Below are 23,677 nucleotides of genomic sequence, written 5' to 3'. Positions count from 1 at the left end.
GTGGATTGCTGGAGAAACTCTGCAGGTCTGGCAGCATCTGTGGAGATTAAACAGAGTTAATGTTTCAAGTCTGGTCTGAACGCCCTTCGGTTCTGACCATAATGGACTTGAAATGTTATTCACGGGGGATGCTGCCAAACCTGCTGAGCTTTCTCCAGCATTTTTTGCTTTTCTCTCAGATCTCAGGTATCTGCAGTATTTTGCTTTATTTTTGTTAGAAATGCAATTAAGTGAACAATCGATTCTCAGTCAGTGAAAAAGAGTACAGCAACTATCGTGTGAATGAGCAAGTTTGCAAAAGACAGACTTACGCATGTGTTTGACTGTATTGGAACATATTTGTTTGAATGGGATAGTGTCAGTGCCCTACAAAAAGCAGTCTCTAGCATTTTCTGGTTTACCTTCCCTCGAAAGGTACTCTTGAACATTTAAGGCAATGACACATTAAACTGGAGGTAAAGAGAAGAAGACCACAATTTAGATAATCCTGAAAAAAAGCAAAATGAAAGCACATTTTGTGCCATAGTCTTGTTCTTTCTTTTTTCAAAAGTGCTTCTTACCATTATTGCCTATGGCTGAATGATCTGACAGAAACCACTTGCAAGAACCCACTGTATTTGAATAGCTCCTTTAAAATCCTATGGTGTGTTAGTGGAACGTAATCAGATAAAACATACACCATGTCAAAGGAGGCATTAAGTGATAGATTTGGAAGTGCATTTTAAAGGAGGAAAACTAGAGGTTGTTTGGGAGGGACTTCCTGAGCGTAGGGTCAAGACAGTTGAAGCAAGGATCACCTACAATCACCCCAAATGAGGTTCGGGATGCATGAGCATCAGACATTGAGGAACTCAGAATTCTGAAAGGGTTGAAGATTACTGTAAATGGAGATTACAAGTATACGGCAAAACCATTAGGGGATTTGCTGAAAGGCAAGAATTTTAAAATCAAAGCAGGACAGCTTAGCTCAGGAATTTCCTCCCCATCTCGATCTATCTGGATTTAGTTAAAAATCGCACCACACCAGGTTATGGTCCAACAGGTTCATTTGAAAGCACAAGCTTTCACAGCACTGCTGCTTCATTAGAAAGCTTATATAAATTGCTCTGAATATTTGTGGCCAAGTGTCAAATTTTATTTAAGAATCATACCTTGGGGTGTTACACTGTTATAAAAAGGATCAGAAACATACGTTTTTATGCAGGTGATAATTTTTCAGATTGATTTGTTTTTCTTTTAGTCTTTAATGAATACTTTGCAACAGTATTTACTGTGGAAAATGATATGGAAGATATAGACTGTAGGGAAATAGATGGTGACATCTTGCAAAATGTCCAGATTACAGAGGAGGAAGTGCTGGATGTCTTGAAATGGTTAAAGGTGGATAAATCCCCAGGACCTGATCAGGTGTACCCGAGAACTCTGTGGGAAGCTAGAGAAGTGATTGCTGGGCCTCTTGCTGAGATATTTGTATCATCGATAGTCACAGGTGAGGTGCCGGAAGACTGGAGGTTGGCAAACGTGGTGCCAGTGCTTAAGAAGGGCGGTAAAGACAATCCAGGGAACTATAGACCGGTGAGCCTGACCTCAGTGGTGGGCAATTTGTTGGAGGGAATCCTGAGGGAGAGGATGTACATGTATTTGGAAAGGCAAGGACTGATTATGGATAAGGTAAAAACAATGACTGCAGATGCTGGAAACCAGATTCTGGATTAGTGGCGCTGGAAGAGCACAGCAGTTCAGGCAGCATCCAAGTAGCTTCGAAATCGACGTTCATCAGGAATAAAGGCAGTGAGCCTGAAGCGTGGAGAGATAAGCTAGAGGAAGGTGGGGGTGGGGAGAAAATAGCATAGAGTACAACGGGTGAGTGGGGGAGGAGGTGAAGGTGATAGGTCAAGGAGGAGAGGGAGGAGTGGATAGGTGGGAAAGATGATAGGCAGGTAGGACAAGTCCGGACAAGTCAAGGGGACAGTTACTGAGCTGGAAGTTTAGAACTAGGGTGAGGTGGGGGAAGGGGAAAAGAGGAAACTGTTGAAGTCCACATTGATGCCTTGGGGTTGAAGTGATTATGGATAGCCAACATGGCATTGTGCTTGGGAAATCATGTCTCACAAACTTGATTGAGTTTTTAGAAGAAGTAACAAAGAAGATTGATGAGGGCAGAGCAGTAGATGTGATCTATATGGACTTCAGTAAGGTGTTCGACAAAGTTCCCCATGGGAGACTGATTAGCAAGGTTAGATCTCATGGGATATAGGGAGAACTAGCCACTTGGATACAGAACTGGCTCAAAGGTAGAAGACAGAGGGTGGTGGTGGAGGGTTGTTTTTCAGACTGGAGGCCTGTGACCAGTGGAGTGCAACAACGATCGGTGCTGGGTCCTCTACGTTTTGTCATTTACATAAATGATTTGTATGCGAGCATAAGAGATACTGTTAGTAAGTTTGCATTTGACACCAAAATTGGAGGGGTAGTGGACAGCGAAGAGGGTTCCCTCAGATTACAACTGGATCTGGGCCAGCTGGGCCAATGGGCTGAGAAGTGGCAGATGGAGTTTAATTCAGATAAATGTGAGGTGCTGCATTTTGGGAAAGCAAATCTTAGCAGGACTTAGACACTTAATGGTAAGGTCCTAGGGAGTGTTGCTGAACAAAGAGACCTTGGGGTACAGGTTCATAGCTCCTTGAAAGTGGGGTCACAGGTAGATAGGATAGTGAAGAAAGTATTTGGTATGCTTTCCTTTATTGGTCAGAGTATTGAGTACAGAAGTTGGGAGGTCATGTTGCGGTTGTACAGGACATTGGTTAGGCCACTGTTGGAATATTGCATGCAATTCCGGTCTCCTTCCCATCAGAAAGATGTTGTGAAACTTGAAAGGGTTCAGAAAAGATTTACAAGGATGTGGCCAGGGTTGGAGGATTTGAGCTATAGGGAGAGGCTGAACAGGCTGGGGCTGTTTTCCCTGGAGCATCGGAGGCTGAGGGGTGACCTTATAGAGGTTTACAAAATTATGAGGGCCATGGACAGGACGGGGTGAGGGAGTCCAGAACTAGAGGGCATAGGTTTAGGGTGAGAGGGGAAAGCTATAAAAGAGACCTATGGGGCAACTTTTTCACGCAGAAGGTGGTACGTGTATGGAATGAGCTGCCAGAGGATGTGGTGGAGGCTTGTACAATTGCAATATTTAAGAGGCGTTTGGATGGGTATATGAATAGGAAGGGCTTGGAGGTGCTGGCAGGTGGGACTAGATTGGGTTGAGATATCTGGTCGGCTTCACAAGTTGGACTAAAGGGTCTGTTTCCATGCTGTACATCTCTATGACTCTATGACTCTAAATCTTACAATTTGTTAATAAATTATTTCTGGCAATGGGAAACCAAATGTTTTGTAAAACATCGCCATCCTCAGCTTTTTATAGAAAACAAACAAGTTTAATTGAAACAAATAGAAGCTGAACCAATACTTGAGTAATTATTTCCATGGAATGAGTATTTATATCAGAGCAGTTAGATAATGTGATATATTGGATTGTGTGTTTATTGGATAGGTGACTTTACAAGACTGTTACATCATCAATTGATATCTATAATTTACTTTCTGTGAGAGGAAATTAAAAACATAAAAAACATCATTGGTATTGGCTTGAAAATAAATAACTTCACGTTACATTATGTGTTCCACTGCAGGTTACTATGAAAACTTGTTCCAGAAACTCCAGCGCTCTCATCAAGGAGAAGGAATCACAGGTCTCCTATTGCTGTATTCTAGCCATATTATTCATGTGCTAGAGGTAAGATTAACAACCTCTGAGACTTAATAAAATGGGAAAATGAAAGAGCCTTCCAAATTGAAAGCTTGAGCAAGAATAAAGCGCAACAGTTTTTTGAAGAATGGTAGAGGGTAATTTAATGTGGAGAAACCTTTGGGATAAACAAAATGAAATAACATAAAGATGAAAGGAAGTGCTCTCACAACACTTAGCACTCCTTTCATTCATTTACAACAAAATGTCACTTCATATGTGTGGAGGACAGAACGGAGCATAGTCAAAGCTCTTGGTTAGCCATGTTATGATACCTGAAAAACATATTTGCTGTTTGAATCCAGATAAGCTTAATAACACTTTAAAAAATACAATATCTATGAATAAATTAAATTGATTGTATTGGTAACTGAAATTAATTCAAAACTCAGAATTCTAATAAAAAGCCAATACATTAATTTGTAAAAAAAATCTAAAGCTGGCATCATATGAAAATGGAAAAGCATAAATTGTTGATTGTTGATCATGTTAAAATTGGTACAAGGTTGGCATGTATTTGAAATTACAAAGTAAATTCACAGTGGAGTAGCAAGGAATATAAATGAGTAAAGGACAAAGTAAACAGATTAATGGGAATGTTTATGAATATGTTTCATGTCAATAGTAGATAACAAAGCGAAAATACATTGCTTTCCACAGTTCTAGGAAGTATTTGCTAGGTAGCAAAGCACACCATTCCAAAATTATAAAAACAGATATAAAAAGATAAAAGAAAAAACAGCATTGGATAGAAGCAGTCTGTGCCTGAAATAGAATAATACTTCCCTTCCAGCCTGAACCTAAACAAAAAATCAACTTGTGCCTTTCTCTAATTTTATTTTGTCTTAATGGAGCTCCTACACAGCTGCAAACCTTGTCATCAATTGCTGTCCTGGTCAGTTATTGGCCTCTTTGCCTGCTATGAATTCTAGCTTGCTCCAAAGATGTGTTCTTGACTCTGTTCAGATATTCTGTGGCCTGCATGTCTGATTTTTATGGAATTGTCCCACTCTGTCCTTTATCTGCTTTTCTGATTGCATAACCCGATATAGGAGTAATATAGCGCTTAATTACTTGGACCGGATAACCATGGAGGGTGGACCTATTAATGTAAAGGTGGATTGTGTTCATATTAGATAGGGTGAAATTTGGTTTGAAACATTAAACCACGGGCTGAATTTTATGCTTTTCAGGGAGGCAGACCAGAAACTGAGAGTTGCCCTCCTTCAAAACCCTGCTGTCTCTGTGCATCCAATCCAACGTCAGATGACTTATTACAGGCTATCCATGAGAAGGAGGCCAGTCATAGGTGCAAATGAAATTTCTTTTCAACCACAAAGCCTTCTGACCTTCCCGTCATTATCAGGGCCAATTTCTCTTGCCAGTTTTTAGATTCCTAATATTGTCACACAACTCAACAAATTGATAGGAGATTCAAAAAGTGGTGATGATTGTTTATTTTCATGCGTACACGATGAGTGTTATTCTTATCAGCATAAACCAACTCTGCAGGTTTACAGATCCTTCCCCGAACTTTAAACGTAATACCACAATGTTAAGTATTGTACTTCCCGTGGCACAATGTTTGGGGTTTGATGTAACATACTGTTTTCCCACTTGGATGTTTTCTGCATTTCACCCAAGGCTGACACTATCCTTGCTAATAGCGAGACTCTTGCATTCCTTTCTTACCTTTGTACATCTATTGTCCTCATTTGCTTTCACTATTATTGACAATTCCTGACTTAAGATTTTCACTGACTACAGCTGATTCAATCCTTCAACAAAATAGTCAGTTCTTGTGATTTTGAGTTAACATAAAAATTATATTGTGATTTTTTTTTGTTGCGGCTATATTCATAGTGTACAATGAATTATACCCTGGAGTATAATTCTGAGAAGTAATGCTGTAGACTGGGACAACATGCAGCTATGGGGTAATGTGCAGTCATGACTAAAACTGTAAAGGCCCCCTATTTTCAGAATCAGACCCTATTATTCATTGAAATTGCAAAAAAGATGAAAATGTTTTTTTTTAAGAAACTGGCACCTTAACTGGCAGGAATCTCCTGGCACTTTCAACCTTGGTCTCAGAGGCAGATCTTTTCTGCTGCCTTGGTGCTACCTTGGTCAAACTGGAGTGAAGGACACTTTTTGTGTCCACACCTGAAAAGTGCAGCAGGCAATGGAAAATTTTGAGCAATTCTTAACAAGAGTAATGGGTTATTAGGTAAAGATTTCAAAATATTGGATGGGAGTACTAACAGAGATTAGCAGGTTGTGGGTCAATCTGATATCATCATGTCATGATTTTCACGAGTGGGGGAGGTGCAACATATCTGATTCGGGAATGTAAATTCCAGCCCATTGCAAAGTGAAGCACGCTAAACATATGATCACAGTCACATAGTTCAATTTGTGTAATAATATGAAAAGTGCTCTCTCAAAACCCCCTCTATTCCATCAAAGAAACGTATTTCCCCCTCTCCGTGATGCAAGACCACATTTTTGACCCTGACTTGGCTTTTCCATTTCTAACATGAGCCAGCCACTTTGTACTGAGTGAGATGTAATCAATACTTGGTCAATCATTCTTTCGATTGTATTTTGTTATGCTTGGCTGACCAGTCATTGCACAACACAGCAAAAAGTGAGTTACAGTGGATAAATTACTTCATAAAGTTGTGCTTGGAAAGATATCATCATAGAAATGAGTCCAGAGTAGATGAATGCTTTTAAACAAAGTCTGCTTTAAGCTAACTCACGTTTGAAGGGTCAAAATGTTGGTGTCTATTAATGAACCCCACAACAATGTAGCTGAATGTATTTAATATATTGTACAGTGCAATTATTTTAACACTGTGACTGACTGTTTACACACAACAGAAGTTGTATGGGATGCTTGCTTTGGGTTATCCTGATAACAAAGGTTTTATGTGGTCAAACTATAAAAAATTCATTTCTACTTACCTATACATTTTGCCAAAATCAACTGGTATACATGTTTTTTAAATATTGGTCAGCATTTTCCCTACATCTCATTAGGATTGACTGCTCATTGTAAAGTCTCCTGATTTCTTTTACAGTTACCTGCCCTATAATTCAGTGTTATCATGAAATTTGACTATTCATATTTTTATCTCCTTATCCAAATTATTATGTATGTAGAGAATAAAAGAAGTCTTAGCCCAAATCCCTGGTACACCTCATCTTGCCAATCAGATAAGCATTCATTTGCTCTTAATTAGTGTGTTCTATGCTTTTATATATCTTTAATCCAGGACACTTTTAACATTTGTACACACTAAGTGTGAGTATAATATATTGCACTTTTAACATTTTTACATGCTAAGTATGTGATTAGATGCTGTTAATACTGAAATATTTAAGCTGGATAAATGGAATGGGGAACATGAAGATGTGGAAGATACTTAAAAGCTGAGTTAGGAACATCCATAAAGGATCAATGCAAACAGAACATCGAACACAGATGATGAAGAAATTCCATCACACATTGGTTAAGTACAAATTGGAGCATTGAGTGTTGTCCTAGAGTATGTGACAGGCAGAGGGGTATTGGAAACCTGGAAATGGTGTAACATATGCTAATAAGCATGTTACCAACAATGAAACAATGCAGTTGAAAAAGGCAAGGTCAGACAATCTGCTTTAGGTGCAATTCAGGCTACAAATTGCACTAACATTTCTGCTGGCTTTCAAAAGTAATTTTCCATGCCAAGTTTCTGCCTAAACATAATTCCATATTGGATACCCTGTTGTCAGAGTTGGAGGATTTTAGCTAGAGGGAGAGGCTGAATAGGTTGGGGCTATTTACCTTGCAGCATTGGAGGCTGAGGGGTGACCTTACAGAGGTTTATAAAATAATGAAGGGCATCGATAGGGTGAATAGCAAAGGTCCTTTCCCCAGGGACCTATGGGGCAACTTTTTCAGGCAGGGGATGATGTGTGTATGTTATGAGCTGCCAGAGGAGATGGTGAAATTACAACTTTTAATAGACATCTGGGTTGATACATGAATAGGAAAGGTTTAAGAGGGATATGGGCCAAATGCTGGCAAATGAAACTAGATTAACTTAGGGTGGATGCATTGGATGAGTTGGAAAGGGTCTGTTTGCATATTGTACAACTCCATGAATCTACATATCACCAAAACATAAAATCTGCGGTGGATCATTGAAATTGTTTAGCATTTTAGAAAATACTTTTAAAAAGCCAAGTGTTTTAACAACATTTTCATAGCTATGATTGGTAACGTGATGACACTGGTAATTATGAAAGATATAGCTGTACAGTATATGGGTTTCTCACAGGAAATTATGATTTTCAGCCAGTGTGGCCAGTCTCCAGCTGTGATTAGAGTCATAGAGTCATAGAGATGTACAGCATGGAAACAGACCCTTCGGTCCAACCTTTCCATGCCGACCAGATATCCCAACCCAATCTAGTCTCACCTGCCAGCACCCAGCCCATATCCCTCCAAACACTTCCTATTCATATAGCCATCCAAATGCCTCTTAAATGTTGCAATTGTACCAGCCTCCACCACTTCATCTGTCAGCTCAATCCATACACGTACCACCCTCTGCGTGAAAAAGTTGCCCCTTAGGTCTCTTTTATATCTTTCCCCTCTCACCCTAAACCTATGCCCTCTAGTTCTGGACTCCCCCACCCCAGGGAAAAGACTTTGTCTATTTATCCTATCCATGCCTCTCATAATTTTGTAAACCTCTATAAGGTCACCCCTCAGCCTCCGATGCTCCAGGGAAAACAGCCCCAGCCTGTTCATCCTCTCCCTATAGCTAAAATCCTCCAACCCTAGCAACATCCTTGTAAATTTTTTTCTGAGCCCTTTCAAGTTCCACAACATCTTTCCGATAGGAAGGAGACTAGAAGTGCACGCAATATCCCAACAGTGGCCTAACCAATGTTCTATACAGCCGCAACATGACCTCCCAACTCCTGTAGTCAATAATCTGACCAATAAAGGAAAGCATATCAAACACCTTCTTCATTATCCTATCTACCTGCGACTCCACTTTCAAGGAACTATGAACCTGCACTCCAAGGTCTCTTTGTTCAGCAACATTTCCTAGGACATTACCATTAAGTGTATAAGTTCTTCTAAGATTTGCTTTCCCAAAATGCAGCACCTTGCATTTATCTGAATTAAATTCCATCTGCCACTTCTCAGCCCATTGGCCCATCTGGTCCAGATCCTGTTGTAATCTGTCCACTTCGCTGTCCACTACCCCTCCAATTTTGGTGTCATCTGCAAACTTACTAACTGTACCTCTTATGCTCGCATCCAAATCATTTATGTAAATGACAAAAAGTAGAGGACCCAGCACCGATCCTTGTGGTACTCCACTGGTCACGGGCCTCCAGTCTGAAAAGCAACCCTCCATCACCACCCTCTGTCTTCTACCTTTGAGCAAGTACTGTATCCAAATGGCTAGTTGTCCCTATATCCCATGAGATCCAACCTTGCTTGTCAGTCTCCCATTGGGAACCTTGTCGAACGCCTTACTGAAGTCCATATAGATCACATCTACTGCTCTGCCCTCATCAATCCTCTGTTGCTTCTTCAAAAAATTCATTTGTTGTGTGTCAGAATGATGCCAAGTTACAGTTGCATTTATTCAACACCAACTGGTCTAGACATGAGCTGAGGTACTCATATTGGGTGAACTTCACTGTTTGCTGATGACAACCAGTTGAACCAGGTACCATTACCCCAGGAAAGCTAGCCTTTTTTTTCCCCAAAGCAGGTATAGGCATTCTTCATGTAATTTGGTTGACAAAGAAACATCTGCAGAACATGCCTTCATGAAAACAAAATCAGTGCGCTTGAAAACAATATCTATTTCATTGATCATTTTCTTTTACCCACAGTCTTCCAGTGATGTGTTATATTCAGTGATCGGGGATCTAAAAGATATGCAGCAACAAGAAGAAAGGTATAGCTACAATGGCAATAATCCAGATGTTTAATGTGTGAGGCATATCTCTCCTTCCTCTTCTCTCACCACCCTCCTGCCTGCTCTCCTTCCTCAGCACCTTCCAATGCAACATTTCCTGTTTCCATTCCATTAGAGTCTCAAACATGTTTTCCAGCTGATTCAGTAAAGTGTACTTGTGTTAGCCGAGTGTACTGTATTACCAACTAATCATTTCCAGATTGAAATACCAAGGTAGACGAGATGACTGTTACGCTGAGCACCTCTGTCGTCTCCACAGCTACAGTTCCAAGATACCTGTAACTTGCCATTTCAATTCCTCATACCGCACTCACGCTGAGCCCTATTTCTATAGTCTTACGCACTTTTCTAGATATCCTGAAAGCGAGCTTGAAGAACAACACCCTAAGTTTCTACTGAATACTTTGTAGCCTTTTGCCTTCTTTGCTATTGTTCTAATAGTAACTCACAGTTTCTCTTCAGCAGGAAGTGCTGGCATGATTGGGTGGTATGGGCTGTGTGTGCTAGCTAAGGGGGCAGGTAGAATGGATTCACATTAACTTTGTCAAGCAGCAGGTGGTTGAGATCTGAAATGCCAGAGAATGTAGTGGAAGCAAGTTCAATCGAGGCATTCCAGAAGGAATTTGATCATTATAGAGAAAGGAAGGATTCACACGATTCAAGGGAGAAAGCATCTACTCCTATTGTATTAACCATGTCCTCATTTACATAATTTTGAATCCTGAAAATTGCTTTGTTTTCTCTAATTTGTACCTCCTTTGGTCTAATGTTGATTAATATAGTTTCTGTCATTTCCTGTAATTTACTCAAGTAACTTGTTGGAGGGAATCCTGAGGGACAGGATATACATGTATTTGGAAAAGCAAGGACTGATTATGGATAGTCAACATGGCTTTGTGCGTGGGAAATCATGTCTCACAAACTTGATTGAGATTTTTGAAGACGTAACAAAGGGGACTGATGAGGGCAGAGCAGTAGACGTCATCTATATGGACTCCAGTAAGGCATTTGACAAGGTTCCCCATGGGAGACTGGTCAGCAAGGTTAGATCTCATGGAATACAGGGAGAACTAGCCATTTGGATACAGAACTGGCTCAAAGGTAGAAGACATAGGGTGCTGGTAGAGAATTGTTTTCCAGACTGGAGGCCTGTGACCAGTGGAGTGCCACAAGGATTGGTGCTGGATCTAATACTTTTTGTCATTTATATAAATGATTTGGATGTGAGCATAAGAGGTATACTTAGTAAGTTTGCAGATGACACCAAAAACAGCGAAGAAGGTTACCTCGGATTATAATGGGATCTTGGTCAGATGAGCCAATAGGTTGAGAAGTGGCAGATGAAATTTAATTTACATAAATGCGAGGTGCTGCATTTTGGGAAAGCAAATCTTAGCAGGACTTATACACTTAATGGTAAGGTCCTAGGGGGCATTGCTGAACAAAGAGACCTTGGAGTGCAGGTTCATAGCTCCTTGAAAGTGGAGTCGTAGGTAGATAGGATAGTGAAGGCAGCGTTTGGTATGCTTTTCTTTATTGGTCAGAGTATTGAGAACAGGAGTTGGGAGGTCATGTTGCGGCTATACAGGACATTGGTTAGGGCACTTTTGGAATATTGCGTGCAATTCTGGTTTCCTTCCTATTGGAAGGTTGTTATGAAACTTGAAAGGGTTGAGAGTGTGTTGCTGGAAAAGCACAGCAGGTCAGGCAGCATCTGAGGAGCAGGAAAATTGATGTTGTGGGAAAATTGTGGGACACCTACACCAACCAATCCCACCGCCCCATAGCTGAACATTTCAATCCCCCCCCCCCCCACTCTGCTGAGGACATGCAGGTCGTGGGCCTCCTCCATCGCCACTCTCTCACCACCTGACGACTGGAGGAAGAACGCCTCATTTTCCACCTTGGAACTCTTCAACCCCAGAGTATCAATGTGGACTTCACCAGTTTCCTCATTTCCCCTTCCCCCAATCTGACCCCAGTTCCAACCTTCCAGCTCAGCACTATCCTCATGGCCTGTCCCACCTGCCAATCTTCCTTTTCACCAATCTGCTCCACCCTGCCCCCGACCTATCACCTTTACCCCCACCTATTGCACTCTCAGCTACTTTCTCCCCAGCATCACCCCCCCCCCCCCCCCCTCACCTCTCCACCTCCGAGGCTCCCAGCCTCATTCCTGATTAAGGGTTCTGGCCCGAAATGACGATTTTCCTGCTCCTCGGATGCTGCCTGACCTGCTGTGCTTTTCCAGCACCACATTCTCAACTCTGATCTCCAGCATCTGCAGACCTCACTGTCTCCTCCCTGAAACTTGAAAGGGTTCGGAAAAGATTTACAAAGATGTTGCCAGAGTTGGAAGATTTGAGCTATAGAGAGAGGTGGAATAGTCTAGGGCTGTTTTCCCTGGAGCGTTGGAGGCTGGGGTGTGATCTTATAGAGGTTTATAAAATCATGAGGGGCATGGATAGGACAAATAAAGTCTCTTCCCTGGGGTGAGAGAGTCCAGAACTAGAGGACGTAGACTTAGTGTGAGAGGGGAAAGATATAAAAGAGAACTAAGGGGCAACTTTTTCACACAGATGGTGGTATGTGTATGGAATGAGCTGCCAGAGGAAGTGGTGGAGGCTTGTATGATCGCACCATTTAAACGGCATCTGGATGGGTACATGAATAGGAAGGGTTTGGAGGGATATGGGCCGGGTGCTGGCAGGGACTAGATTGGGTTGGGATATCTGGTCGGCATGGATGAGTTGGACCAAAGGATCTGTTTCTGTGCTGTACATCTCTGTGACGCTATGACTCCATTTTCATATTATTCTGTTTCTTTTCTGTGTCAATGTGAGATTTTGCCCTCCTTATTGTTACAGTGAAGGCAGCCAGTAGCAGGAGCACTGCAGCTAATCTTTGATACCGTCTCAGGTTTATTTAGATAGCTATCAACATTAGCAAACACTCCTACCTCAAACATGTCACCAGTTTCAATCAGTGGTTCTTTATACTGTTTTGAAAACAAACCACGTTATAAGGCGACAGCCCATTAAAGTGAGATTGTAACAAAAGGATGTGAAAAATGGAACTTAACAAATAGAAGTGTCACTGTAGGAAGTAAATTAGATTAGATTCCCTTCAGTGTGAAAACAGGCCCTTCAGCCCAACAAGTCCACACTGACCCTCTGAAGAGCCTCTGTTTCCTCCGGATGCTCCGGTTTCCTCCCACAGTCCAAAGATGTGCAGGTCAGGTGAATTGGCCATGCTAAATTGCCCATAGTGTTAGGTAAGGGGCAAATGTAGGGGAATGGGTGGGTTGCGCTTTGGCGGGGCGGTGTGGACTTGTTGGGCCGAAGAGCCTGTTTCCACACTGTAAGTAATCTAATCTAATCTAAAAAGCAACCCACCCAGACTCATCTCCCTCTGACTAATGCACCTAACACTATGGGCAATTTAGCATGGTCAATCCACATGACCTGCACATCTTTGGATTGTGGGAGGAAACCCATGCAGACACAGGGAGAATGTGCAAACTCCACACAGACAGTCACCCAAGGCTGGAATTGAACCTGGGTCCCTGGTGCTGTGAGGCTGCAGTGCTAACCACTGAGCCACTGTGCTGCCATCTAATGTAATCTATCCCCTGTGGTGTCCTCCAATTGTAGACAACTCAATGTGGGCCAGTAGACACTACTCATTCCCTCTCCAGGACCACCTAGGCACAGACACAGTCTCAGCTGGGAAGCAGACAGTAGGGTCTAATAACCTCCTCTATAAACCTGCTGCTTGGACCTGTGAATGGCCACCTAGTATCACCTTAAAGATATTGTTAATCACCTGGTCAGATGTGCATGAAACACTTCTGAAACAGGTGGGACTTGAACCAAAATCTCCTGGCTCAGAGGTAGGGTCACTGTCAATGTGCCACAAAAACACTATAATATCTCCTTGATGGTGTCTTCCCATCAACCTGTTCAGAGACATTATCGTGCACCTCTGGAGCAGGTGGAACGTGAACCCAGGACTCCTGGCCCAAAGGCTACCACTGCAAAAGAGCACAATAATATCTTCTCATACTCTTTTGAAAAAGAACATTTGAATTGAACTTCTTAAACCAAATTTTAAAAGGTAGCAGATCCTTACAGGGCAGTGTAACAGAAATCAAACCTTCAAACTAAAATGTGCGGACATAATGCTGTCACAGTACCCACTGGTTGCAGAAATCTTGAGAGTACCAGTGGGCACCACATGCTGCCTCACCAGGGACATCAGGTGGCTTGACTGAACCATAGGACAGAGGCTGGCAGTTGGATCTAAAGACAGCTATCTCCCACTGTCAAGTCCGGTCGATGGCCACCTAAGTATCATGATAAAAATCAACTACTTACAGCAAATTTAAACTGAATTTAAAGTGTGGTCTAATGGATTCTGGATTAGTGGTGCTGGAAGAGCACAGCAGTTCAGGCAGCATCCAACGAGCAGCGAAATCGACGTTTCGGGCAAAAGCCCTTCATCAGGAATAAAGGCAGTGAGCCTGAAGCATGGAGAGATAAGCTAGAGGAGGGTGGGGGTGGGGAGAGAGTAGCATAGAGTACAATGGGTGAGTGGGGGAGGAGGTGAAGGTGATAGGTCAAGGAGGAGAGGGTGGAGTGGATAGGTGGAAAAGGAGATAGGCAGGTCGGACAAGTCCGGACAAGTCAAGGAGACAGTGCTGAGCTGGAAGTTTGAAACTAGGGTGAGGTGGGGGAAGGGGAAATGAGGAAGCTGTTGAAGTCCACATTGATGCCCTGGGGTTGACGTGTTCCGAGGCGGAAGATGAGGCGTTCTTCCTCCAGGCGTCTGGTGGTGAGGGAGCGGCGGTGAAGGAGTCCCAGACCTCCATGTCCTCGGCAGAGTGGGAGGGGGAGTTGAAATGTTGGGCCACGGGGCGGTTTGGTTGATTGGTGCGGGTGTCTCGGAGATGTTCCCTAAAGCGTTCTGCTAGGAGGCGCCCAGTCTCCCCAATGTAGAGGAGACCGCATCGGGAGCAACGGATACAATAAATGATATTAGTGGATGTGCAGGTAAAACTTTGATGGATGTGGAAGGCTCCTTTAGGGCCTTGGATAGAGGTGAGGGAGGAGGTGTGGGCACAGCTTTTACAGTTCCTGCGGTGGCAGGGGAAAGTGCCAGAATGGGAGGGTGGGTCGTAGGGGGGTGTGGACCTGACCAGGTAGTCACGGAGTGAACGGTCTTTGCGGAAGGCGGAAAGGGGTGGGGAGGGAAATATATCCCTGGTGGTGGGGTCTTTTTGGAGGTGGTGGAAATGTCGGCGGATAATTTGGTTTATGCGAAGGTTTGTAGGATGGAAGGTGAGCACCAGGGACGTTCTGTCCTTGTTACGGTTGGAGGGGTGGGGTTTGAGGGCAGAGATGCGGGATGTGGACGAGATGCGTTGGAGGGCATCTCTAACCATGTGGGAAGGGAAATTGCGGTCTCTAAAGAAGGAGGCCATCTGGTGTGTTCTATGGTGGAACTGGTCTTCCTGGGAGCAGATACGGCGGAGGCGGAGAAATTGGGAATACGGGATGGCATTTTTGCAAGAGATAGAGTGGGAAGAGGTGTAATCCAGGTAGCTGTGGGAGTCGGTGGGTTTGTAAAAAATGTCAGTGTCAAGTCGGTCGTCACTAATGGAGATGGAGAGGTCCAGGAAGGGCAGGGAGATGTCAGAGATGGTCCAGGTAAATTTAAGGTCAGGGTGGAATGTGTTGGTGAAGTTGATGAATTGCTCAACCTCCTCGCGGGAGCACGAGGTGGCGCCAATGCAGTCATCAATGTAGCGGAGGAAGAGGTGGGGAGTGGTGCCGGTGTAATTACGGAAGATCAACTGTTCTACATAGCCAACAAAGAGACAGGCATAAGTGGGGCCCATACGTGTGCCCATGGCTACGCCTTTGGTCTGGAGGAAGTAGGAGGATTCAAAGGTGAAATTGTGAAGGGTGAGGACCAGTTTGGCCAAATGAATGAGAGTGTCAGTGGAAGGGTACTGTTGGGGACGTCTGGAGAGGAAAAAACGGAGGGCTTGGAGGCCCTGGTCATGGCGGATGGAGGTGTAGAGGGATTGGATATCCATGGTGAAGATGAGGCGTTGGGTGCCGGGAAAACGGAAGTCTTGGAGGAGGTGGAGGTCGTGGGTGGTGTCTCAAATGTATGTGGGGAGTTTCTGGACTAGGGGGGATAGGACAGTGTCGAGGTAGGTAGAGATGAGTTCAGTGGGGCAGGAGCATGCTGAGACAATGGGTCGACCAGGGTGGTCAGGCTTGTGGATCTTGGGAAGGAGGTAGAACCGGGCAGTGCGGGGTTCCCGGACTATGAGGTTTGAAGCTGTGGGTAGGAGATCTCCTGAGGTGATGAGGTTCTGTATGGTCTGGGAGATGATGGTTTGGTGATGGGGGGGTGGGGTCATGGTCGAGGGGGCAGTAGGAAGAGGTATCCTCGAGTTGGCGTTTGGCTTCAGCGGTGTAGAGGTCAGTGCGCCAGACTACCACTGCGCCCCCTTTATCCGCTGGCTTGATGGTTAGGTTGGGAGTAGAGCAGAGGGATTGGAGGACTGCGCGTTGTGAGGGTGAGAGGTTGGAGTGGGGGAGGGGGGTCGACAGGTTGAGGCGGTTAATGTCCCGGCGGCAGTTGGAAATGAAGAGGTCGAGGGCAGGTAATTGGCCAGCGCAGGGTGTTCAGGTGGATGCAGTGTGTTGGAGGTGGGCGAAGGGGTCCTCAGAAGGTGGGCGGGAGTCCTGATTGTGAAAGTTATCTCGGAGGTGGAGGCGACGGAAGAATTGTTCGACGTCACGTCGTGTATTAAATTCATTGATGCGTGGACGGAGGGGGATGAAGGTGAGTCCTTTGCTGAGGACTAATCGTTCGTCCTCAGTGAGTGGAAGGTCTGGGGGATGGTGAAAACTCGGCAGGGCTGGGAGCTGGGATCTGGTGTGGGTGTGGAGCTGGGAGTGGGGTCGGAGCCAGTACCTGGAGTGGGTGTGATGGTGGGGGGAATGGGGGTGGAGGCATGAGCAGGGGTAATGTTCCCTCGGGGTTCTGGGGGGTGGGGATAGTGACAGTGGGGTCTGTGGGGGGCATGTCAGCAGAATGCAGGTGAGTGGCATTGGTGGGGGCAGAAGTGGTGGTGACCACGGCAGTAGGGGTGGCGGGAGTCACTGAGCGTGTGGCATCAGCGATGATGTGAGGGCCGGAAGTGGCTGTGGGAGTGGCCATGATGGGGGCAGAAGTGACATCATCACTCAGCGTGGGGGTGGTAGCTGCATCAGCCGCATGGCTAATGGCGTTTCTGAGGCCAGGGGAAGCTTCTGGAATGTTTGAGGAGCGCTGGTTATGGAGGTGGGTGGAGAAAAGTTTGTTGTACTTACAGTTTTTGATGTTTGAGATGGAGTCCTCCATTTTTTCCTCTCCAGACGTCCCCAACAGTACCCTTCCACTGACACTCTCATTTGTTTGGCCGAACTGGTCCTCAGCCTTAACAATTTCTCCTTCAAATCCTCCCACTTCCTCCAGACCAAAGGCGTAGCCATGGGGACACGTATGGGCCCCACTTATGCCTGTCTCTTTGTTGGCTATGTAGAACAGTTGATCTTCCGTAATTACACCGGCACCACTCCCCACCTCTTCCTCCGCTACATTGATGACTGCATTGGCGCCACCTCGTGCTCCCGCGAGGATGTTGAGCAATTCATCAACTTCACCAACACATTCCACCCTGACCTTAAATTTACCTGGACCATCTCTGACACCTCCCTGCCCTTCCTGGACCTCTCCATCTCCATGAGTGACGACCGACTTGACACTGACATTTTTTACAAACCCACCGACTCCCACAGCTACCTGGATTACACCTCTTCCCACCCTATCTCTTGCAAAAATGCCATCCCCTATTCCCAATTTCTCCGCCACCGCCGTATCTGCTCCCAGGAGGACCAGTTCCACCATAGAACACACCAGATGGCCTCCTTCTTTAGAGACCGCAATTTCCCTTCCCACATGGTTAAAGATGCCCTCCAACGCATCTCGTCCACATCCCACACCTCTGCCCTCAAACCCCACCCCTCCAACCGTAACAAGGACAGAACGTCCCTGGTGCTCACCTTCCACCCTACAAACCTTCGCATAAACCAAATCATCCGCCGACATTTCCGCCACCTCCAAAAAGACCCCACCACCAGGGATATATTTCCCTCCCCACCCCTTTCCGCCTTCCGCAAAGACCGTTCCCTCTGTGACTACCTGGTCTGGTCCACACCCCCCTACGACCCACCCTCCCATTCTGGCACTTTCCCCTGCCACCGCAGGAACTGTAAAAGCTGTGCCCACACCTCCTCCCTCACCTCTATCCAAGGCCCTAAAGGAGCTTTCCACATCCAATAAAGTTTTACTTGCACATCTACTAATATCATTTATTGTATCCGTTGCTCCCGATGTGGTCTCCTCTACATTGGGGAGACTGGGCGCCTCCTAGCAGAACGCTTTAGGGAACATCTCCGAGACACCCGCACCAATCAACCAAACCGCCCCGTGGCCCAACATTTCAACTCCCCCTCCCACTCTGCCGAGGACATGGAGGTCTGGGCCTCCTTCACCGCCGCTCCCTCACCACCAGACACCTGGAGGAAGAACGCCTCATCTTCCACCTCGGAACACGTCAACCCCAGGGCATCAATGTGGACTTCAACAGCTTCCTCATTTCCCCTTCCCCCACCTCATCCTAGTTTCAAACTTCCTGTCTCCTTGACTTGTCCGGACTTGTCCGACCTGCCTATCTCCTTTTCCACCTATCCACTCCACCCTCTCCTCCCTGACCTATCACCTTCATCTCCTCCCCCACTCACCCATTGTACTCTATGCTACTCTCTCCCCACCCCCACCCTCCTCTAGCTTATCTCTCCATGCTTCAGGCTCACTGCCTTTATTCCTGATGAAGGGCTTTTGCCCGAAACGTCGATTTCGCTGCTCGTTGGATGCTGCCTGAACTGCTGTGCTCTTCCAGCACCACTAACCCAGTATTTGCTTTCCAGCATCTGCAGTCATTGTTTTTACCTAATGGATTCTGGCCCCTACGGAACGCGCGATGCAAGGCCTCAAGTGTACCAGTGGGCAATGTGTGCTCCCTCACCCAGGGGCATCCAGGTGCAGATGTAACCATGGAGAAGAGGCTGGATCAGTTGATGGCCATGTACTGGTAAACATCATCTGGTGAAACTCAGGAGCCCCGCTCTGACATAACCATCTCTACCACATTTTCTGGAAAGGACTTCAGGTGGGCTGAGAAGGTGCATGACTTGCTGGCCCTTGCTTTCTCTGAGCCTTCCTATTGGCCGGCTGAGTTTTTCATTTTAGCTTGGTTCCTCAGCTGGCCTTCCATACAGTCAACCTCAAACCTGTCACCACTGTCACCGCTGTCCTGCTGCTATTAACACCAGCTTCTCAACTTGCTCGCAGATGTCCTAGAAGCAGAAACACAGATATGCAGGGGGTCATTTTCCAGTGGCCAGGTCACTGTTCAGAATTGAGTCAGCAGCTATATTCAGAGATTGTTGATACAATCAGAATTCATGTGTGCAGATCTATTAATGTCTATGAAAAGAGAATAATCCCAAATTACGGGAATTTGGAATAATACGTACAATTGGAAAATATACCAGAGATGTATTTATGTCAATTAGACTTCATGGATGGATTTTTTTGCAGGGTGCATGTGGTCTGATTTTTAGGGCATGTGGGCATTTAAATCTCTTAAAGGTGACATTGGGTTGGGATGTTGACGTCATTCCACACTCTGCAAGGTTTCCAAGGGTGTGTCTGGAGCTGTGTGGGAACCCCTGTGCAGCTGGTGGATAAGGTTTTTAAAAAACACAAGCAGCTCATTAAACTCCATTTTAGTGACAAATTCTGGATTTAACAGCCAGAGCAATGTGTTTCCCAGGTGTTAGCAACTCCCTGGAGTCACTGAGGTAAGTGCACAGTAGGAATGGAACTGTCAGACCTCTGGGCATTGGATCAATGAAGGTGAAGAAGCTGCAGTCACAGGTAGGTGAGAAGCAGCTGCTGACTCCTTGGAAGTGGTTTTTAACCTTGTCCAACACTTTACTCACCTTCAGCTCCTGCCAGGTTTCATCACAGCATGGGGGCAACTGAAGCAGCTGCAGCTTCCACCCCAGAGGAGGGCATAGGAGAGAAGAAACAGCTCCAGCACCCAGTGGCAGTACAAACAACACCAGTAGCAGCATCAGCTTCCTGCTCCTCAGCCACACTCACAGGGCAACCAGTATCAAGAAGGTGCCATCATACAGACAACAGGTGGACAGTCTTGCCATGTCCAAGCACCAGTCCATCAGGATGCTCAGGTTTTCCGTGCTGGTCACTACCTGTAACTGCAGTCTCCTAGACATGACCTTTTTCCTGCTGAACCAGGTTGGTTTGCATTGCCAATGGGCACAAAGGGCACCTGACACTGGAGGAGTACCATCTCCCCCACCACACCATCTCCTCTCCTCTTGGTTGCATCCTCTCTCTCACTGAAAGTAGAGAAAGGAAAGCATTGCAAGTGAGTAATGATTATTTTGGATGGTTGGGAAAGTTACTATTTTTTGAGAGTGATTGTAAGGCACGGATGTAAAGGGCAAGTTCCTCGTCCAAACTCATTGACCATTATCTCTGGGGATTTCTTTGCAGATTCTTCCAATACCTTTATTTTGCCACACGCTTGTAAAACAGATTAGTTTGCCTCTTTGTTTCTTTTGCACACACACACTTCCATCTGAATGCAATAGTGGAGGGGGTGAATTCTCTGATGGTTTTCCTATTTCATTTGCTGTAGCTTAATGTGTGCTATTTTTCTGGAATTTTCACCACAATCAAGAAATGCCCTTGGAAATTTAACCCCTGAGTGTGAAAAATTGCTTGGGCTAATCTTTGTTCCTGAACTGAACGGTGTAGGGAACAGTATGGATAGAGAGCCGATCATGATGTTCAAAGGATGTTCATTGTGCATGAATCAATGCAAAGGTTTATGGGAGTTTTCCGTCAGTTGTAGTTTCCCACAGGTTTCAATAAATTTTACAGGTGCCCTCAGTTTGGATTCTAAGTGGAAGTGGGAAAAAAGAACACATTCAATTTGATTCCAGAAACAATGTAGAATTTTCCTGCTGCTCAGTTCAAAATAACCCAAGAGGAGCATGTAAAGTTCCAAATGTGGTTTGTTTAATGATAGTCCTGCTATCAGTGTTATCCATAAGGCAGTTATACTGTGCATGTAGCATACAAATGGAGCAGTTTATGAAGTAGCAGTTGGGAGGAATTTGCATATGAGCACACTTGACTGATTGCTGAAGAATTGGGCAAAAGTCAATCTCAAAGCAAATCTGACAGCATACATATATTCAGAAGGATATTTTTTAAGGAGATTAAAATATTAAGGAGGCACACAATTTGAGAACTCCTTAGGTGGCAGTTTATAATGTTTCTGTGCTGATTGTTATCATCTATTTAATCAAGTCAACACTGCTGCTTATTCCCAAGGATTGGTTCAAATTGCTCACTGTGACTGATAAGTAACTAAGATGATGCTGCCTTTATGCTGTTTGTTCAGGATTTCAGTAAAGGCATGGGTGGACAATGGGAATGGGAGAGGAAGAGGGACAACCTCTGTGCAAACCTAGAGGTGTTGAATTTTAAAATATTTGTCTAGTTCCAAATTGCTGAGCGATGGCTAAAATTCCAGGACTTCCTGTTGTACTTTGTTTCAGAGCTTTACTTTTGGAACCCAAAATTCTGTTGATATCTCATAACATTCCATGCAGACTCTTCCAGCAATGGGAATATAATGTCCTGAATATCACTGCAAAACGTCTGGATGATACTTTACAGGGGGAACCAATTGAAAAGGTCATCAGTGAATGCCTAACTCTACTTATTAAGCTGGGAATACACATGCAGAAAACATATAAGGTAGCTAGTAGTTTTCTTAACATAACTAATTTTTGTCTATTAAGATCCTGCTTCATTTAGCTCTCTTTTGATAACAATCTGTTTTCCTACCTCCTTTCTTTAATTTGCTGGAGTTTTGTAATATTCTCAGCCAAGAGGGACAGCATGTTATATGGTTTTGCTAATCCTGTACTTTTATCAGCTATCGTGAGGCTCAAGGAAGCATTCTTCCACCTGTGTACCATCACCTTTAGCTTCTAGACAGTATGCATACACAGTATTGCAAAGGTTCCATCTGGCATAGCATAGTAAAACTCTATTTATCATTTACCTATTCTGTTTCAGAAAATGAAATTAATTGACAAATTATACCATGCTACATTTTATTATACAATATAATAGTTAACACTATTCAAAGTTTGTTAGAAGATTTGTAGCTCGGGTGCTCGTTGTTGTGGTTCTGTTCACCGAGCTGTGAATTTGTGTTGCAGACGTTTCGTCCCCTGTCTAGGTGACACCTCAGTGCTTGGGAGCCTCATGTGAAGCCCTTCTGTGATCTTTCCTCCGGCATTTATAGCGGTGACACTATAGTGGTTAACACTATGTATTGATTTAGCAAAGGCAGTAAATAACCCTTATGCACTAGGTTAGTTTAACAGTGATACTTTTAATTCTAAGTCAGGAAGTTGTGAGTTTAATCTCCACTGTAGGCTGACAGCTCAGTGCGGGATTGGGGAAATGCTTCCTTGTGGAAGGTGCCATGTTTGGATGAGAGGCCAAAATCCTACTCCATGGTTAGGTAGGTAAAGGATTCATGATTTGAAGAGCAGGAAGATGTGCCTCCTCATGTCCAATCCAACATTTATCCCTCAACCAATCCGAGCAAGATCAAATTTACTGACCATTTGCCTCATTCTTGCTTGTAATATCTTGCTGCATGTAAATTGTTTGTCTACATATTAATGGCTACACTTAAAAATGCAAGCAATTTGCTACAAAGTTATTTGGTCATGAAAATGTGAATCATGTTATATAAATGCAAGCTTTGTTTTTAAATATACTGAATGATTAAGAAGACAACATACCTTCAGGATCAAAGTGGATTCTAAGCATCAGCATTTTTAAAAAGTCTTTATAAGACAAAATAGAAAATTAGGTTGCTCTGTTCCACTTGAAATGACGAAACACCAACTCCTTTGCAGGGAAAGATTCAATAGGACAAGCAGATGCAAACTTTGATGTAGAACAGCTAAGTCCAGAAAATTAAAAACATAAACCTGTGGAATCTTCATCCAGGTTTTGCATTCACACACTGACATGAAGTTGCTGTATAGGAAGTGGGAAACAATGGGCCACTGTTTCTAAATGGTCTAATAAAAACAGGTCTGTTTCGTTAACCAGTAGGAACACAGACATTAGGTTCATTCAAAATGTGGACTTTGACTAACAATAAACAAATCAGAAAGAGAAGGTTGCGCAACAGAATGAACAACTCAAACACAAACGTGGATTGTCCAACTAAACTAAACTCACTTGGTGGGTACCCACAGGAGAAAGCAAATTGTTGTTTATATATCTCATTAAATATTACTCATTGACTTGTAGAGATAATAACGTTGGTAAATGTAGAGCCAACATTGCACCCAATCCCTTTAATTTGTTGACTGCTGAGATTGATTAAAATTGTCTCATTGGATATGATATAAAAACAATTTTCCATCTGAAACTGTTGGTTTCCCACTTGGCAAATTAGATTAACTTTGGCTCCTATGCTTCCCAAATTAAAAACAACAGATAGATATATCATAAATCACGAGTAGAAGTATATTTTAGATAATTATCATGAACAACTTGAAATTCAAGAGAATATGTGAGATAGTTGACAAGGGAAATTCAGATGAATTCAGTTTTGAAA

General features: G+C 44.1%; 1 protein-coding gene across 4 annotated transcripts in view; it reads left to right on the top strand.

Moving 5' to 3' along the window:
* The window catches only part of tex47 (testis expressed 47), a 52,349-nt gene that overhangs the window by 21,996 nt on the left and 6,676 nt on the right, over nucleotides 1-23,677 (top strand). For 3 of the 4 annotated variants that reach the window (XM_072558364.1, XM_072558363.1, XM_072558365.1), the window contains 3 exons: nucleotides 3,687-3,790; nucleotides 9,716-9,780; nucleotides 21,582-21,783. In XM_072558364.1, the coding sequence (XP_072414465.1) occupies nucleotides 3,687-3,790; nucleotides 9,716-9,780; nucleotides 21,582-21,783 (371 nt within the window). The remainder of the gene's footprint in view (nucleotides 1-3,686; nucleotides 3,791-9,715; nucleotides 9,781-21,581; nucleotides 21,784-23,677) is intronic. The other variant, XM_072558366.1, reaches the window with a different exon arrangement.

The sequence above is a fragment of the Chiloscyllium punctatum genome, chromosome 39 (genome assembly GCF_047496795.1).
Source record: "Chiloscyllium punctatum isolate Juve2018m chromosome 39, sChiPun1.3, whole genome shotgun sequence".
In the NCBI taxonomy this organism is placed as follows: Eukaryota; Metazoa; Chordata; class Chondrichthyes; order Orectolobiformes; family Hemiscylliidae; genus Chiloscyllium; species Chiloscyllium punctatum.
Note: the sequence above shows the minus strand (reverse complement) of the source record. Positions and strands in the feature narration are given on the sequence as shown.